The following is a 20,212-nucleotide window of genomic DNA, read 5'->3' on the forward strand; positions in this document are numbered from 1 at the left end:
GCGAAACGATAGCTTTTCCGATGCCTTTCCAATACTTTTCGTGCTTTTCGTGCTTCGCTAGTGGTCAGAGCAACGGTACATCCGCCACATCCGTGTTATCAACGCGAGCAGCACTGGGGTGCAGTCGCGGAATGGTGCCTGTTCCAATGCCAATGCTTTTCGTGCTTTTCGCGCTTGGCCAGTGCGACCGGTGGTCAGAGATTGTTTGATTCGTTCGCGGAAGCCGTTGTTTCTGCGTGCTTTTCAACGTAGCGTCGCTATGCATATATGAGAATCGCGTCGTAACGCTGCTGGGGACGGAAAGAAAGCAGCAGACACTTTTTGAATATTGGAAATAAACTTTTCACTGTTCTACTAGCTCAGGTCAGCCATATTTTTATCGATTTCACTACAACGAAATGTTCGCTTCAACGAACATTTTTCCGAGCACCGTCAATTTCGTTGTAGCGGGGTTGGACTGTATTGTAAAATTTGTTGTAGTCAAGTGATGTACCCTTACAAATGAGTACCTCTGCATTCTGTTTATTAGTTGTATGTCACGTTTGCTCTCGCTAACACTCATATAACGTTAATTTGTAGTTTTATGTAGCATAACATGTATTCGTTTTATTGCTTCCACTTATGTGATCTTATACACTGTATAATCCCCCCCCCCCCCCTCACACAATACTCCTGCTGGAGCCTGTGGGGGTTTTGTTAGTAACTAAATAAATGAATAAAGATGTACTGGGGTGGTGAATTCCTGAAATTTCATAGACAAAAACAACCCTAACAACAGTGTTCCGGTATGACAAATGAAGACAAGGGTGACTCCATTTGTGCCGATTTGTTCAAGCGCCAAATAACCATTGCACATTCAATAAAATCAGGCAAGTGTGCTTCAAGCCACCATTTTCAATCAAAGAACCAAATAAATGCTCCTCTTCCTCTTGTAATTACCTTCCCAGTGCAATCTATAACTAACTGTTTTAAATGCGAATCATTTCTTAGCGTACCTTTGGCACTTTGAGCATTTCTGCCTGCCTTGCCTTGCCTTGCCCTTGCCTTGCCCCTGCCCTGCCTTGCCCTGCCCTGCCTTGCCCCTGCCCTGCCTTGCTTCTGCCCTGCCTTGCTTCTGCCCTGCCCTGCCCTGCCCTGCCCTGCCTGCCCTGCCCTGCCCTGCCCTGCCTGCCCTGCCCTGCCCTGCCCTGCCCGCCTGCCCGCCTGCCCGCCTGCCCGCCTGCCGGCCTGCCTGCCTGACTTGGTGTAGACCGAGACCAAAATCGGCATGGGAGGATAAGAGGATTTGACGAATATGACTGTCGGGTCATCACCCTCCTGTCATCATCCTGTCGCGTACGTCATCAAACCCTTTCCTTCAGACACGTATTGCACATGCTCGTTTTCCACGGGCTGCGGCGTACGGGTATGCGCCGCAGGTGATTGACAGTTTATATCTACCCAGGAACGGCGAGTGCAGACATCAGTAATTTGAATGCGAGAGCGTTAAGAAATACCGACATCGGCAGCGTTGACCGAAATGAATGGAAAGAATAAATATTAGAATCCCGGCAGGAATCGAACCCAAGCATTCTGCGTGGCAATCAGGTGGAAGCGGGCTTGGGTGTTTTAGAGCAGCTCAGGGAGCAGGAATAATGCTGTTTTGGAACAGCTTTGGAGCACCAAAATGTGTGCTTTGGAGCAATGTAAGTTAGTTTTGGAGCAGAATTCTAGGGTCAAACATCACTGTTGTTTAATTTTTTTTATTTCTGGTAAACACAAGAAATTCCAAAGATTTTTGACAACATTCAATACTGATGAACGAACCACACTTAACACAAATGGTATATATATATATATACACACACACGCGTACGTGTTATCATTAAAACATCACAGCTGTGATAGAGCAATGACTCAGAAAAACGAGTTAAGCAATGCTTTGAATAGCTACACTTGACTAGACTGACAAATGAAAAACGTTCATGGTAATGAACGTTTTTTAGCAGCGGCATTTTCGCGCCACCTTTACCGGGCTGCTACATTTTTGTCAAAAATCTACGCCGGCTTCAAAAAATTTCTTCGAAATGCGCAGAGGTCAGCGCCATCTGGAGGCATTGGAAGAAACCAAACAAACACGCGTCTGCACCCTAAACTCCGCTTGGACGAGCGGGCGCCGCGCCGCGCGAGGCATTTTCTTTTCTACTTCGAGTAGGAAGACGCGGCGGCGCGATTTTAAGATGGCGTTCGTTAAAATGACGTGCGAGACCCTCCGACCACGCGTCAGTCGCGCATGAAATCAAGCCATTCGGGACACAACGGCGCGATTTCGCGAAGGCGTTCGTCAAAAAACACGCGCGTCCCTCCAAACGCACGTAAATCGGGCCAAAAATTGCACCATGCGGTTCCACCTTTTCCCTTCAAATTCCCATCCAAGATTTGTCAATTATTGGTGTCGGTTATATGCACGCAAATATGGTACTTGAGATGCGATGATACTAGATGTCGCAAGCGCACAATTTGTATAACGTGGTTTTGTTTTCTTGCTACCTCACATTCGTCTTTTGAGTAATACCTGTGGGCATGTTTGAAAGGCCATTGAGTCAATGGCCATCGAAACGCTACAACTCCATCGAACAGCGAAATTGTGGCTACGTTACAACCGCTTTACCCGTCCTGCCACTTTTCCGGGTTTGCCACGTAGTTTTGCCGTTTTGCCTGGTTTTGCGGTTGCGTGTGATGTATCCGTGACGTCACGCCAGCCGAAGCCGCCGTTATCACCACTGCTTCTTCTCCTTCCCTTCCCCTTAACCCCTCTCGCACAACGCTACATTAAACCGCGCTATCGCAATAAAGTTTTGTCTTGGCCCAGCCACGGCCCCGGCGTGTTCTTTTCAATGGCGACGAAGATGGGCGAAAGCGGGGCGTCAACTCCGTCCGTCATGGCCGCCGCACCCACGGGAGGATACGCCAGCCCGCCGCAGTTCGACGAGACGAGCGACAAGTGGCCCGCGTACCAGGTTCGGCTGGAAGTCTTCTTTGAGGGTAATGGCATCACGGAAGACAACAAGAAGCGGGCCCTGCTGGTGACTGCACTGTCCACCCACACCGTCGACGTACTGAGCGGACGTTGTGCTCCGGATAAGGTGAATGAACTGTCGTACCTACAAGTGATAGCCTTGCTTAAGCAGCACTTCTCGCCGCAACCGAACGAGATAGCACAGTCTTATAAGTTCTTCACCCGCAATCAGCTGCCCGGCGAACCGGTCAAGGATTTTATCGCGGCGATTCGACAGATAGCAGACACCTGCAATTTTGGTGCTTCGTTGGACAGAATGCTAAGAGATCGCATCGTGTGTGGTCTGCACAACGTCGGAGTGCGTCGGCAGCTACTCGCGAAACCACAGCTGACAAGGAGCGAAGCGGAAGAAATTGCGATATCTACCGAAATGGCCGAGGCCAACGCACAAGAGATAGTAAGCCCCACCGCTGAGGCAAGTGTGCATGTGCTGGGAGGCCAGTCCTATCGCCCACGAAGCCGGCCACAGATTGTTGCGTGCTACCGCTGCGGAGAAAAAGGGCACGGACCTGAGGATTGCCGCTTCCGCTCGGCGTCATGCTTCAAGTGTAAACAACGAGGTCATATCGCTCGAGCCTGTTGCCGCCGTGAGAGTGGGTTCGGGGTGGTACCACCAGAACGCCAAGTACACGCCTTGTCACGGGAGGAAGACACTGGCACGGACGGCATGTTCGCGCTGGAGGCAGCGGACAGTCACATCGGCCACGTCGGCATTACGCAACCCATCGTGCGCACCTTGGATTGTGGTGGGGTTCCAGTGAACATGCAGGTTGACACAGGCTCGCCGGTTTCGGTCATCACGTGGCCCACATATGAGCGGAACAAAACAGTGTGGCCGAAGCTGCGTGGTTCGCCACTGAAACTCACCTGCTTCCTGGGACGGCTTCCAGTGCGGGGACAACTTCAGCTCAAGGTTTCGTGCGGAAACAGGTCGACGGCTGGATCTTTGCAAGTCCTTGGTTGCTCCGGCCCAAACCTCTGCGGACGCGACCTGATTCAAGCGTTCCACATGCTCGAGGCACCGGTCATGAACGTGAACACGTCAGGTGAGCAACTGCCGTTACTCGGTGCGGACGACGTTAACGTGGACCGGTTGCTGGCAGAATTCGCTGATGTGTTCGCGCCAGGCTTAGGGCTCATAAAAGGGCCACCGGTACACTTCAAGACGCGAGAAAACGTGGTGCCGAAATTTTGGAAAGCACGCGAAGTTCCGTATGCTTTTCGGCCAAAGGTCGACGCGGAACTGGACCGCCTTTCGGGCGCGGGTATTATTGTACCGGTGCCTCATGCGGAGTGGGCGGCGCCAGTGGTACCGGTAGTGAAACGCAATGGCTGCATCCGCCTTTGCGGCGATTTTAAGCTAACGGTCAACAAAGCCTGTCGCACTGAGCAATATCCGTTGCCACGGGTGGAGGATATCCTGGCTACATTAAATGGCGGTGAAGTTTTTACCACGATAGACTTGCGGGAGGCATACAACCAGCTTCCGTTGGATGAGGAAGCCATGCAACTCACGACCATAAACACGCATAAGGGACTGTTCAGCTTTACTCGCCTGCCTTTTGGAGTGGCGTCCGCGCCGGCCGTGTTCCAACGGCGTATGGAGACCATTTTGCAGGGACTTCCAGGTGTTCAGGTCTACCTAGACGACGTCATCGTGGCAGGGAAACGCAATGACTGCACTACCCTGCACGAAGTATTCAAGCGTTTCCGGGAATACGGTGTGCGCCTGAATGCAGACAAGTGCAAGTTCCACCAACCAGAGGTGGATTTTTTGGGGCATCGAATCAGCGCTCGAGGTCTTCAACCAAAGACGGAAAACATAGACGCCATCGTTAAGGTTCAGGCACCACGGAATTCCGCAGAATTAAGGTCCTACCTCGGCATGGTAACGTACTACCACAAGTTTCTTCCCAATGCATCGACCGCCATGGCACCCCTATATCAACTACTCCGGAAGGAAGCTAAGTGGAAGTGGGGTACCGGTCAACAGCAGTCATTCAGCAGTGTGAAAGCCCTTCTGAAATCCGCAGACTTTCTGGCGCATTTTGACCCACACAAGCCGCTAGTCCTGGAATGCGATGCCTCCCCGGACGGAATCGGCGCAGTGCTTTCACACGATGTCGGGGGCGGGGTACTTCGGCCAATAGGGTTCCGCTCTCGGTTATTGACTGGAGCTGAGAAGAATTACTCGCAGCTGGAGCGTGAAGCCTTGGCACTTGTGTTTGGTGCGTCGAAATTCCGACAATACTTGCTCGGCAATACTTTCACATTGATGACGGACCATAAGCCGCTTGTTGGACTTTTTCACCCAGACAGGCCAGTGCCCGTGATGGCCGCGGCGCGAATCCAGCGATGGGCCCTGCTGCTGAGCGCATATGATTACATCATCAAACACCAGCCCGGGAAAAACAACATTCCAGCCGATGCCCTCAGCCGACTCCCCACGTCAGCAACTTCCCAGCCAGAGACGCAGGAAGAAACTGTGGACGGTGAGTATGTGCTGCTCATGCAGACCCTCAATGATGGTGTCATGTCTGCGAAGCAACTGGGCACTTTCACGGAGCTTGATGACGATTTAGCAAAGGTGCAAAAATGGGTGCAGGAGGGATGGCCAAGAAATTTGGGGCCTAAGGACCAGCACTTGATGCCATACTTCAACCGGAAAGCTGAGATAATGGGGAGTTATGGGCTTCTCTATTGGGGCCATCGAGTGATCGTCCCTAAGAGTGCCCGAGCAGTAATGTTACGTCCGCTGCATGATACTCATCAAGGGATTTGCTCAATGAAGCGGCTAGGGCGCTCCTTGATGTGGTACCCCCGGATCGATAATGACATTGAGCACATGGTTAAGTCCTGCACCAGTTGCATCCAAGCCGCCCCTATGCCCCCAAAGAAACCCCCTGTTGCGTGGCCGGAAACGGATGAGCGTTGGTCGAGGCTGCATATCGATTTTGCGGGGCCGATCGATGGTCACATGCAACTGATTGTGGTGGATTCACATAGTAAGTGGATAGAAGCGATACCCATGAAGAGTTCCACCACACACGCCACCACAGAGGCTCTGCGCACCTTGTTCAGTACATTCGGGTTGCCCCGGACGCTGGTATCCGATAATGGCCCACAGTTTACGAGTTGGGAATTTAACACCTTCACGAAGCTGAATAACATAGTACACCTCCGAACAGCACCGTATCACCCCCAGTCCAATGGGCTCGCGGAGCGGGCGGTTCGGACTGTGAAGTATTCATTGAAGAAGAATGTACAAGGGTCACTGAAAACCCGCCTGGCTAGGATTTTGCACAGGTACCGCAGGACGCCGCAGGCCGGGGGCCGGACACCAGCGCAACTCCTAATGGGCTACGATCTTCGCTCCAGGCTGGACAATGCAGTGTCCATTCCGCCCTCACCAGTTGACTGTCCCCCCCTCGATGGGTGGCAGCCCGGGGAGCCAGTCTGGGTGAGGAACTTTGGGCGAGGCGAGCCGTGGACTCCAGCCAGCATTACATCGACAGACGGAGCCCGCCTGGTGAATGCCGATGGTCCGGAGGGGGAAACCATTCGGCGCCACAGCGACCAGGTGAAGCCACGGGAGTTGGAGCATGACCAGGGAGAAGCCGGTGACTCTTGGTGCCTCGAAACTGCCACCGGGGCCGGCGGGGCCCTAGCAGGAGGAACACCGAGGCGAGCGCCAACAAGGAGCGAGATCGCCGGGAGCCCCTCAACTCCGGTGTTGCGTCGCTCGGGCCGGCAACGCAAACCCCCAGACCGTTACTCACCGTAGGGGAAGTGGAATGATGTATCCGTGACGTCACGCCAGCCGAAGCTGCCGTTATCACCACTGCTTCTTCTCCTTCCCTTCCCCTTAACCCCTCTCGCACAACGCTACATTAAACCGCACTATCGCAATAAAGTTTTGTCTTGGCCCAGCCACGGCCCCAGCGTGTTCTTTTCAGCGTGTGCTCATTTCGTTTCATTACATGCTTGTTCCGCTGTCATGAGTGACCGCGAAACAGATGACAAGGCCGCTATGGTGTTCTACATGGCTGTGATCATGCAGCTTGATGCTGGGATCGAAGCGGCGAAAGAGGAAGCCGACGCCATCGAGGATGAGCTGCTGCTGTTATCGCGAGCATGCGCAATTCCTACATTCCAAATGGCACAAATACTTTAGTAAATAAGTTATAACACCCATGCACACTACTTTTAATGCATACTTGTTAAATTTTTTTTTTCTAATCATGGGTATGAGCACACTGGGAACGAGAGGGCGCGGTGACGCTGTTTGCGCTTCCGGCGCTCGATGGCCGTCGAAATTTCAATGGAGTTGTGGAGTGCTCCGTCGACTCGATGGGGCACTGACTCAATAGGCTTCAAAACTGCCCGTGTGGCAGCGCGTGCATGCCCGTTGAGTCAATGGACCATCAGTTCAATGGCCTTCGAAACGCCCGTGTGACACGGGTATAATAAACGTTCCAAGTGTCTATCTTGTTCTTTTTTGTATATTTCTTCACTCGCCACCTTATGTACCAAACCACACACAGCAATGGCGGCGAGCGGCATGTCATGTTGTGCTGCGGATGGTACGAGCTACAGTGCACTCGACCACGAGCTGAGCGCAGATTCTGACGAGCCAAAATCGAAGAACGCGACCGATCGCACTGCCGAGACCGAGACTAAGCTTGTCACTGCATGAGCGCGTTTACATGCTGCATTTATAACGTCTAAGGGCTTGTGTGCAATGCGAAAAATTCTGCACATGGAGAGGCACGCTCTCGCTAAAAAAAAAAAAAGAGTTTCGGAAATGGTCCAACCGACTTACACAAACCGATGCCCTGTGAGTGGTTTCGTGGTTGGTAGTGGCTTCATTGACCGCAAATGGATAAAACAAATTTTTCTTTCTCATGCAGACTTATGACACAAAATCCATATTACACATTCAGCTATACAGCGGTTTCCTTAAAGGGACTGTCTACCGCTCGGAAAACTTTTTCTGATTGTGGTGAAAATGACAAGATCGTTCGTCACATCAGCGGCAACGAGCATGCTTTTGCCCCATAAAAGAGGAATTATATTTTTAATTTGATGTTGAAAATCGTGAAAGAATGACCGCTAGCATCACCCAACGGCAATGTGGTTCAATCTACTGATAGGACAAGAAATCCTCGCAGGCAGGCTCATTTTGCTTAAAAACAAACATGTATAACTTGAAATTGTATTTTACGCACTTGAGGCACCTTTCAGTTGCGCCAGAGAGTAATTTTTTGTTTAGTTTTTTCTCACGCATCCAAAAGGGCGCCCAGTGGCGCTGCTTGCGGCACCGTCTTCGATTTCGTCTGCTTCAACTCATGCGCTATGCCATGCGGCTCTCCGCGCTGGTCGTACTGTGCAGCTGTATTGTTGTTAGGATGCCTCACATGTGCTGCGCTGTGAAGGCGCGCATTTATTGTCTCTCTCTGATGAATCGACTTGGCTTGGATAGCGGCAGCAGTGCTAAAATAACCACACAGACTGCGATTACAGCAAAACAAGTGTTCTGTAATCGTATAATAGGGCTTCATTTCACCACTAGCGTGCTGAAAACGACTGTTACGTTCATTACAACAGTGTTCAGCGAAATTAAAGTAATCCTACAGAAATCACATGTGCTTTCGGGTTTAATTTCTACCGGCAGTACAATCGTCATCGCGCCCATCAACCAGTGTTGTGGGCATGTTTCACGCCAATGGAAGAAGACCGAACGTAGATCGAAAAATTCTGTTCTAAAAATTTCTACTCACTTCCCAGATAAACCGCTGCCAGGTTGGACACTTTAGACGGTACGCTTTCTATTGCGATACGAAAGAGAAATGTGATGAAGGACGGTAGACAGTCCCTTTAATGCAAAGTTTGTAAATAATGGTCGCGCGTTTATGTCCGCGGCAGCTGCTCGCACTATCCTCATGGCTTCACATCAAATGAAATATTCGTAGTAAATAAAACTTTTTCGACATTACGAAGCGCCAACGCACTTACTTTTATTCAGCAACCGCCTTGTGCATGCAGTGTGCCAAAAAACTCCGTTGCCGCCGGCGTCACAACCAAAACATGGCCACACAACTCACTTTCTTGTACCTTGTGTGACATGGCGCCTCGCCTACTGTAATGCACGCGCCGCTTAGTGTAAACGACGGACAGCCCAGCGCGCCCTCCCGGTGCGCGGATCGGATTACACCCCGAGAGCAGGCACGTCCGGGCGCCTCTGAAATAAACGCTTTTTGTTACCAGCAAGCCGTGTGGAGAGTCGCTTTCTTTCGTGCTCCTCGAGGACACGACATGGTGTCAGAAGTGGGATGTTTCTGCCGTCTCTTCTAGCCTCTGCTCTCGTCGTCCTCAACGGTTTCCAACAACCACGATGACGGACTCGGCTATGGCAGCTACGAACGCCGTGACCGGCTTCTCTTTAAAGCCTCCTCAGCCATTTACGTTTGATCAAGCCTCCGAGTGGCCTGCATGGATTCTCGAGTTCGACGACTACCGCTTTGCATCGGGTCTCGTCCATCAAGAGCGTGAAATGCAGGTGCGAACTCTGCTCTACGTAATGGGTCGCCAAGCGAGACAAATTTTCAACAAGTTCTCGCTCTCCACGGAAGACAGCAAAAACTTTGACCTTGTCAAGGCGAAATTTGACTCGCACTTCGTCCAAGCGAGAAACGTCATGTATGAGTCAGCGTGCTTCAATCGGCGGGAACAAGAGCCCTCCGAGACCGTCGACCAATACATCACCACCCTATACAACACAGCAGACAGGTGCGACTACGGTGACTTGCGGGATCGCCTCATCCGCGACCGCTTCATACTGGGACTCCGCGACAAGAAGTTCTGAGAAGCCCTACAGATGGACGCTAACCTCACACTCGCCATGGCGCTCGCTAAGGCACGCCAAAGGGAGTCCGTGCACAAGCAGCAGCAGCAGCTCCTTCAGGACTCCGGGGAACCGTCCTCTTTCAAGTCAGAGTACACCGGTCTCGACGCCGTCTCCCACAATCGCCGCGGCAAAGGCAAGAACCTGCCGCGACCGCATAACAACGCCACGAAATCAAATATTCAATCGTGCGGCTACTGCGGTGGAGCGCCTCATTCTCGTTCTCTGTGCCCAGCAAAGACTGAGAAGTGCTCAAAGTGCAACACAAGGGGACATTTCGCTCGTGTTTGCAGAAACCAGCCGACGGTCAGCACGACTCAAGGCTTGTCGAAGTCGACCTGAACGGCTATCCACTCATCGCAAAGATCGACACCGGTGCTCAGGTTTCTGTTGTCCCGGCTGTGTTTGCTGGAATTCCTGAACATCTCCAGCCAGCAAGCGAAACCCTCTCAGGACCGAGCGGCAGGGCACTTCGGGTCGTCGGAAAATTTGACGCAACGATCACGTGGAGGTAGCGAAGGTCGAACCAAGTAGTCTACGTTGTGCAGCAGCTGAAACATCCACTCCTTGGATTACCTGCCATCGAAAGCTTGGGACTCGTCAAGTTTCTGTGTGCCACGGAACGCGTTGGGGAACGATATCCCGAACTTTTCAACGGTCTGGGTCTGCTGCCGGGTGCGTACACAATTCGCCTCAATCCTGCGGCTGTGCCGTATTCTGTGACCGTGGCAAGGAGCATTCCTGTGCCCCTACGGAAAGCAGTCAAGCAGGAGATCATCAGCATGCAACAACAAGGAGTGATCCGCCCTGTAGAAGGCCCTACGGACTGGTGCGCCGGAATTGTTCCGGTAGTGAAACCCTCGGGAGGTGTCCGAATATGCGTGGACTTCACCCGCCTCAACTCTTCAGTCCTCAAGGAAAGATTTCCCCTCCCGTCAGTGGAACAGACACTCGCTTTGTTAGGTGAGGCAACCGTTTTCTCAAGACTAGATGCAAATTCGGGCTTTCACCAAATCCTTCTTTCCCCGGCAAGCCAAGATCTGACAACATTCATTACGCCAGTTGGACGCTTTTGTTTCACGAGACTTCCATTCGGCATAATGTCAGCACTGGAGTATTTCCAAAAACGCATGTCCGAAATCCTGAGCGGACTAACAGGAGTCGTCAACCTCATGGACGACATTCTCGTCTTTGGCCGCGATCAAGCCAAGCACGACGGAAACCTTGACACGACTCTCAAGAAGCTTGCTTCCTCTGGAATCACCCTCAACCGCTCTAAATGCGCTTTCGGCGTGAAGGAGGTGACCTTCCTAGGCTGTGTAATCAGTAATCAAGGCATACGTCCCAACCCTAAAAAAGTCGAGGCTATCAAGTGTCTCCCGCCGCCTACAGACGTCGCCGGAGTCCGCCGGATCCTAGGGATGGTGAACCATCTGACAAGGTTCCTGCCAAATTTGGCCGAAAGGACAGCCGCTCTCCGCGTTCTCCTCAAGAAAACGTTGGAGTGGACATGGGGCCCCGCTCAGGAAAAAGATTTCCAAAACATCAAGGACCTCATCTGTTCGGACCAGTGCCTTGCAAAATACCATCCGGAATATCCTACTACACTCTCAGCAGACGCATCAGCCTACGGATTGGGCGCAGTACTGCTACAAGTGCAACCGGATGGGAACTGCCCAGTCGCATTCGCCTCAAGATCTCTAACGCCCGCCGAAACGCGGTATGCTTAGATAGAAAAGGAAGCATTGGCTCTAACCTGGGGAGCCGAACGGTTCAAAGAATACCTGCTTGGTCTCACGGCAACCTTTCAAACAGATCATCAACCTTTGATCACCCTCCTGGGAAAAGAGTCTCTCGATCTGCTGCCACCACGAATTCAACGCTTCCGCATGCGTTTCATACGCTTCAGCTACGTCATGCAGTACGTCCCAGGAAAAAGTATTGCTACTGCTGACACTCTCTCGAGAGCACACTGCAAGCAGTTCGACAGCGGGAACTCTCACTTGTAATGAAGTGAGCGCCTACGTAGAGGGTGCACTCATGGGTCTGCAAACTTCCGCCTTTGATCCGGTGAAGAAAGCTCAAAAGGAAGACGAGGTCTGCCAGCGTCTTCTGTGCTTTTGCCTCAACGGATGGCCGGAAAAACGCAGCGTTCCAGCCCCCTCTATCCGTTTTGGCAGTACCGAACAAGTCTGTCTGAAAACGATGGCTACCTGTTGTACGGAACGCGCCTGGTGATTCCTCATTCTCTGAGAAGCGAAATTCTCACTCGCCTACATGAGGGGCACCAAGGCATCGGACGCTGCAGAGCAAGGGCAAAGCAGTCTGTGTGGTGGCCAGGAATGTGATCGGAACTCCAGCGAATGGTTTCTAACTGTGAAACTTGCGCTATCAACCGACCGCAAAGAGCCGAGCCGCTTCTGCCGACAGTTACACCAGAACTTCCATGGCAGATGGTGGGGATCGACTTATTCCAACTTCGGGGAAAGAACTACCTGATATGTGTGGACTATCGCTCACGGTACCCCGAGATTGCACTCCTGGCTTCCACCTCCGCAGACGCCGTCATTAACCACCTCAAAAGCATTTTCACTCGTCATGGCATGCCTGTGACAGTGGTATCCGACAACGGCCCGCAGTTCTCGAGCTCGGCATTCGCACAATTCGCTAAAGCATACGTCTTCAACCACACCACGAGCAGCCCTCTTCATCCGCAGGCCAACGGGGAAGCGGAACGCGCCGTTCAAACAGTGAAACATCTGCTCGAGAAAGCAGACGATCCGTACCTTGCCCTACTGGCCTACAGAGACACGCCGGGGCCGACAGGCTTCAGCCCGGCTAAGTTGCTCATGGGATGCCAGCTACGCTCTCGAGTTCCTGCATTTCCTGCCCTCCTCATTACCGGAAATGTTGACAACAAACAAGTCACGAAAAGGGACCTCGAAGCAAAACAATGCCAGAGGCGAAACTTCAACCGTCGTCATGCGGCTAAGGACCTACCAACTCTCTCTCCAAACACCCGTGTCTGGGTGCGAGACCTCAAATGCGAGGGGGAGATAACTCAACAAGCAGACACTCCCCGCTCCTACTGGGTCCAAACAGAGCGTGGACACGTGCGTCGCAACAGAAAGATGCTCGTCCCATTGCCGGCCTCACAGAAGAAAGTGCAACCGCTTCCCTCCTCATCAGTCTTCGACACTGACGACAAAGATTTCGAGCCGTCGACAGTTGCGGGACCGCTAGCTGCCCTCTACAATGGAGCTTCGTCCCAGCGAGGTGACCCGCTGCGAGCCGACAGCAATAATTCACTGCCCAAGCCAGTCAACGATGCTGCAGCAGAGACATCGAGGGTTCCAGCAACCACCACCCGTTCCGGCCGCAGAGTGTTAGTGCCTGAACGTTAAGGTGTAGTCACTTAAGAGAGGGAGATGTGACATGGCGCCTCGCCTACTGTAACACGCACGCGCCGCGTAGTGTAAACGACGGACAGCCCAGCGCACCCTCCCAGTGCGCGGATCGGATTACACCCCGAGAGCAGGCGCGTCCGGGCGCCTCTGAAATAAACGCTTTTTGTTACCAGCAAGCCGTGTGGAGAGTCGCTTTCTTTTGTGCTCCTCAAGGACACGACACCTTGTTCTAGCTTTTTACGCCTTCGACAACGTTACGTTCCAGTTCACTATAGACAACGTCACGAGAGCCAAGTGATGTAATAATGATATACGCTCGCTTAGGCGCGCCATGGCACGGACGACAGCAGCACACGAAGGCACCAAACGTAGCTTCGGTGATTTGTTCCGGCAGCGCACCGGAGCCCATTGCGGAGGCCGTGCACCAAAGACCACTTGGGAGCACTTGTGCAGCGTGGCACAAATGGCGTAGCACTTCCACCCCTGGGTATTCTACCACAGAGCCACACCAGGTCTATAGACTCGTTTGGAAAAACAGCCTACGTAGGCGTAATGTCGGTGCAACGTCAGTTGTGGTTGTGGCTATCTAGTTTTACAAGAAAGCAGTAAATGCTATATATGTACTATCGTGAGCAATATGAGCTCGAACACGTGAGCGCGGGGCGAATAACCTCGAACCCTACATCGGCTGATTCGCAGTGGCAACTGTTGGAAACAAAGTGGAAATGGTGCCGCTAGCTGTTGACACTCCCGCCTCGATATCGTTGCTGCAAAAACAGCAGATTATAGTGTGTCACTGACTGCTAGCGATGATATGAATTCACACCAACGCGCACAACACACCCAATGACCCATCAGGATATGTAGCTGCTGAGATATCGGCGGTGACGTAGCCTGCCGTGATGCACAGGCCATGCTTGTGTTATATTTATGGTGTTGGCTGAGCATTTTGATACGCCTCTTTTATTTATTATTGTTTTTCACGCAATTTTCTTTTTTTTTTTGCGTTTTCATTGCTGGCGGCCGACGGCATGCAGTCAGCTGCCATTTCGCAGGAACGCTAGCCAAGTGGGTGTGCCAACAGTCAGCGGAAGAGCGCCCCTCCTTTGCCCTCCGGTTTCGGCAGTGCCATCCACGTATCACGCTGTCTCGGTTTTGAGGCTATTCGCCACGCGCTCGCGTGTTCGAGCTCATATTGCTCACGATAGTATTCCTACGATACAGGCGTCACATCAGAATAACGTCTGTGGTTCCAGTGTTGGCTCCGCTTTTATAGCAGTGTAATAAACACTGCATTTGTATTCCTATGATTCAGCAAGCTATATTGAAGCACTGCTCGACCCCGGAGGAATACAATAATGAAAGTTGCGTATGATATTCACATGACTGCACCATAAAATGCACTTAGTTTCCATAATACTGACGTACGTACTCTAACGTGAGGGCTGACGTTACGTCGCACCATAAGTTACCCTTCAAACGCCAGTGTTGTCGACGTGCCTGGTGAGCCCACGATGTGCACACAGCTACTATACACTTACAGAAACACGTCGATGCACCTCGTAACGCTTGGCTCAAAGCCATAAAATAGCGCATAGAAGTACTCGCTGACTGCTTCGCATGATACCGATTCCCACAACACGTGGGATCTGCCAAATTTTTAGGCATAACATATTTAAGTGCACTTCTCTCTCTTTTTTTTTTTGGTGCACTTCTGAGACACCGAACTTTTGGTAGGGCAAACAAGTTTTTACAGTCCATTCGAGTTAATCTTCAAGGGAGTCTCGCATATAATGGTGCAACTAGGAACAAGAACAGAAACTAGCAGCTTTTAGATTTCTTGGTTTAACATATTTCTGGTGAATTGGTTCATAGCTATTCGAAGTACTTTTCGTGTGCCACAGCCCACAGGATTAACTCGAATGTCAGTTTCATCCACATACTTCTTGTGGTAGTGCAGGCAAAAATGAGGAGACAAAGAAAAATGTGGCCACATGTGCCTTTTTTTTTAGGTGTCCTCGCCTGCACTACGACGAAGTATGTCACATCTGGCTGGCCTAGTGCAAGCAACCGGACACTGCTGAGCACATCCTAAAATGGATGAGAGGCATACCTTGAAAAACTTGCACATATCCTTGAGGTCACTGTCCGTGCCCATAAAGCCCCAGGCAAGCACAGGCACAATCTGTTCCATCAAGGCGTAGTAGTGGGAGAAAAAGCCGTGGGAGAACTGCACACCAAAGACAGGTCATGTGATAAATCCATCTGAAACAACAAAAGCTGTTCCTCAGCTGAGCATGACACCGAAGGCTAAGTTCCCAGTTGCAAAGAGTGAAAACAAGAACCTGATTCAAAATGGAATTTATTTGGTGTAAACCAAATTTCGACACGCACATAACATCACTATGTCACTTATATGAAAAATTGCAAAAAATCATTATACAAGTAGTAGGAAGCAAAAAGGTGCCGAACTAGATGCTTCCCAGAATGCTCTAGTGTTCTAAACTTTCTGGCCTTGGGCCTTTCGAGAGTGCCTTGGAAGGCCTAACCTTTTCATGTAAAGTTAGCACGAGGAAAATTGGGAGTGGGAGGGGTTGGGGGGTAGGTAGGTGATGCTTCTGGATGCACAAGTATTAACACCGCATTGGCCTGTTATCCCTAATCTTAAAGGCTATCACCGTTGATGTGGAACTCCCGATAATATAAATATAGACTTGTGATTTGTTCCCTACCCCACTGGCCCCCACTCCAGCGCAGCTCAACAAGTCGCGTAAAGTGCCTGCCAGCCTGCATGGTTCAGGCAAGGCGTCCCATAAGCAATGTGTTCATGCAAACGAAACACCGGGTGTCTTATTTTTTGCAAAACAAAAAGACAGCATGCCAGTCACACTGTGAAATACCCCGGTCATAAGGCTAAGTCTTGCGAGTATCAAAGCGCAAGAGGCATAGCTTTTTTGATTACAAAACCAAAATAGTGCAGCAGCAAATCAGCGTGTACAAAAACTGCCACGTGAACACAGACACACCATGAGCCATAAATAACGTGCATCGTGTGCCCGTTAATGTCGTTTGAACAATATCTCGGATTCCAGAACTACAGAATTCATTCCTGCGCACGTGTTACAAACTACGCTCAACGAGCACAAATTGCCAGCGCTCCACTCCTAATGCGTGGATGCGGCGAGCAACGGCTTCGTTAAATGCAAAATGCAATGCAAATTTGCTTGTCTAAGTCAATAAATTAGGTGCTAACAGGGGTAAAACAGGGGTAAAGCAGGCTGTATTGGTTCTGACCACTAGCAGAACCCTCAAATGCGCTTCACAGAACCCCGGGGTTGCAATGGATATGTAAGGATTCGGGGAAAAAAAAAACTTGACAATCTCAAGAAAAAAACTTTTTTTTTTCAACCGGGATGAAGTTGGAAAAAAAGACATTTTTCTATTGAGTATCTAAAAGCAAGAGATGTGGTTGCAAAGGCTTTCTTGAGCCCCCTGTCGCACACCCTTCTTGTGTGGCTTGTGAAAGAAGCTGTGTGGACACACCAACCTACGTAACAGGCTCGCAGGGGATTGCGAGCAAAAACGTGTACGCGCACTTGAACCTCAATGCACACAATACTTGATCCGCTGGGACTTTTTTGATGCAATAATGTAACAACTATATCTTCTTTTCGCTTTTCAAAAAATAAATGTGCCGGGCTTTTTATAGCACTGTGGATAACTGTCTTTTTCTCAATTTTTCGTACTTTTTTGGAATATAACATGAAAGAAACCTGTTTTTTCACGCCCCTCAATATTTCATAAAATCTTACATCTCTAGATTCTGCAGAACTCAGTTTGAGAACTGATGCTTTCTCATCGAAAGTTCTGCCCTAAAGTTACTACTCAGGAAGTTGGTTAATTAATCTCGACTAATTATGCAATCATGTAGAATGAAAAATATCGAGCAGCCTGCTCCGTATGCAACCATACGGGCCCCTTATATTTTGTCACCTACCAAAGGTTTGATGCTCCATGCAAAGGTTCACCTCAGTGATTCACTATATTTGTGGCATATGATGATGCTAAAATAATCTGGAACGTTCCCAGACATTCTGGCGCGGTTTGCGCAAGGCAGTAGTAACGCGCGTAAGGGGGCGGTAACATAAACGTAGAAAGAAAGGAGCGTGTGTGGAAATATGCTCCTGTTTGATATTCTTGTGCTTGAAGACAACACGCACAAGAAAGACACAAACACGACAACATGGGCGCCACATGTGGTTTACTTCGAGCATGAAACAGAGCGTGCATATACATGTGACACACCCATGCGCCAGCTTTGAGGGATGACTGGGTTAGGCAGTGTTGTTGGCTATTCTGCGCATGTGTCTGTAACATGTATATGCATGCTCTGTTTCATGCTTGAAGTAAATCAATTGGAAGTGCTGCCCATGTTGTCATGTTTGCGCCTTTCCTGTGTGTGTTGTCTCTGATAGCGGCAAAATGTTATACAGTAAGCAATACCAACTAGGGCAAGAAGAAGTTCTCCTCAACTATATGCTCCGAGTGCACAAATAACATTTTGTCCAGATTGCACAGCTACATAAAGCCAAATGTAGTACGGAAAAATATAGCCCATATTTTAGCTACTTTACTAAGAAGAATGCTAATTCATGAAGTACAGGAAGTGTCATGTACATTTAAAATCCATATGTAGCGAAACCTCTACAGCCACACTTATGAGGTGCACACTACCTTAAAGAGAAAAAATGTTAATGAGTGTTCTTCAATATTTGCCTTTGTGACCTTACAGGAACACATTTAATTACACAATTGTGCCCTGCCCCTCTGCAGCTACCCCCATTGATAGCCCGCTATTGATGATTTCAAGTTCAAATTTCCCAGGTTTGAAGTGAGCTTGGACATCATCCATCGGGTGAAAGAAACATTACTCTTGCCATTTTGTTTTGTTTTTTCATTGTGAGGGTTTTTTTTTAAAGCGTCACAGAAGCCAGCCAATGTCGTTTCCAACATAGCGTCAACACTAAAGACGTTGGAGATGGTGTGTTTCTACAGATTCCAAAGCATGCGTGTGAGCACCAGCAATGCATAAGACGACAACTTCAGTTTGCCAGATATCAGTAGCAAGAGTGTATCAAACCGGTCTTGAGTGTAAACAGCTATTCTTTTGCACTTCCGCATCATTTTATGCCTGCCTCGTGCTTATCTCAAAATCTATGGTGTGTTTTATCTGTTGTGTTTTGATATCACTTGCTGGTTATCATATGGGGAGTTGCGTTTTTCACGATGCATCTTGGCGTTGTACCACTGATCATACTCCACAGTTCGCAACAGCTGTCAATTTCTTCCTGTTGAAGGTTGAAATTCGCTGATATACTGCACGGATATTTTGTGTACAATATGTATATTCTGAAAAAAATTTTATGTTGCGCACTTGTCAAGTAACTTTGACATTTTTGTGTATGTCTCACTGCTTTGCTACATATTTTTTCGTAAATATTTTTTTTTTCACATAATGGTTAAAAAACAAGTTTATAGGTACTAACACCGGACGAAAAAGAATTTCTTCCTCTACATATTGGCGCTATGCAATTAAGCATATGTCTTTTGCTAGTGGCAAAAGAAAACGAAAAAAAATTGTGGACAGGAAAGTGTTAACAACATTAAAAAATGCCAGTTAGGCTTTCAACTTACGCTGCGCTGAAAGGAAAGATCATGAGAGCAAGCTATCACACATCTACGAGAATCACAGCATTCCATGTAGTCTGCAGCAAGGTACACCAAATGTACCACTCACTTCCAGTCTTAGAGAATCAGCGATACCAAGTAAAGCACATAAAGAAATTCTCACAGGCCTGTGTCAACATTTATGATGACTTCAACAGTGTAGCCTTTGTTAAACACATGAATAGGGCATTAACTTTTCCATTTACAGCAATACATAGAAGATAAGAACGGTTGTTTCAACAGACTTGTTGCTAACCTGATCAAGTCCTTTTGTCGAAACAGTGGCTAAAGTGACACTCCTAGCTCAAACTTTGCAACAATATTAACTGCCTAATATGACAAATTTAATACCCGTGTCAGATGGGCACAAAAAATTATTACAGTCGACTTCTATGACTTCTGAAGGGACCAACAAAACTGGTCAAATTGTCTAGTGGGTCACGTTCCTGAATGTTCAAAAATGGAATATGCATCCACATTTTACATATTAAAAGTAGAAGATTAACGTAAATACGACATTGGAGTGCCTAAACTACACAGTAATCAAACATGCATTTGACTTTGTTAGCAAGAAATAGATGCTACCAACTTTGTATCAAGAAAAAGATGAAACCAGCAAACTTTATCTTTAAACAACGGAACTTTTACTTCATATTCACCGTCGTCACTATCAGGCGGAACTATGCTGTTAAGAAGAATTACAAAAAAAGGCTTGTCATCCATCATATGGACAGTAGCGTTATTGATACCTGCACTCGTCAAATGACTTCTCAAAGATCCCAAATCCGATGGTGGTCCAGGTCTAGACTAACCCCTTTGCGAGTTGGCCCTGCGATGCATGCAATTCTCCAGAAAGCACGCAATGTGACTAGTTTGCCGCTAGCTTAACATTATTTCAATGTGTATTCATAATAATCAGACCGAAAGTGGCGTATAGTCATAGGCATGCTATGCACAAAACTGTGCTGCCAACCATGGTTGCCATCCAAGATAGCAGGGCCCTAAATGAAATAAAATAAAACACAACAGATGTAAAAAATAAAAAACGTAAACCCCACACGTTTGACCCTGACCCACACGTTCGTGCGGGTCAGGCTGTAAAGGGTTAACCCTTTA

The 20,212-nt window shown here is 49.3% G+C and overlaps 1 protein-coding gene across 8 annotated transcripts in view; it reads right to left on the reverse strand.

Moving 5' to 3' along the window:
- The window catches only part of LOC119389576 (mitoguardin), a 500,148-nt gene that overhangs the window by 84,384 nt on the left and 395,552 nt on the right, over positions 1–20,212 (reverse strand). For all 8 annotated transcript variants that reach the window (XM_049413597.1, XM_037656926.2, XM_037656941.2 and 5 more), the window contains one exon: positions 15,483–15,599. In XM_049413597.1, coding sequence (XP_049269554.1) covers positions 15,483–15,599 — 117 coding nt within the window. The remainder of the gene's footprint in view (positions 1–15,482; positions 15,600–20,212) is intronic.

The sequence above is a fragment of the Rhipicephalus sanguineus genome, chromosome 1 (genome assembly GCF_013339695.2).
Source record: "Rhipicephalus sanguineus isolate Rsan-2018 chromosome 1, BIME_Rsan_1.4, whole genome shotgun sequence".
In the NCBI taxonomy this organism is placed as follows: domain Eukaryota; kingdom Metazoa; phylum Arthropoda; class Arachnida; order Ixodida; family Ixodidae; genus Rhipicephalus; species Rhipicephalus sanguineus.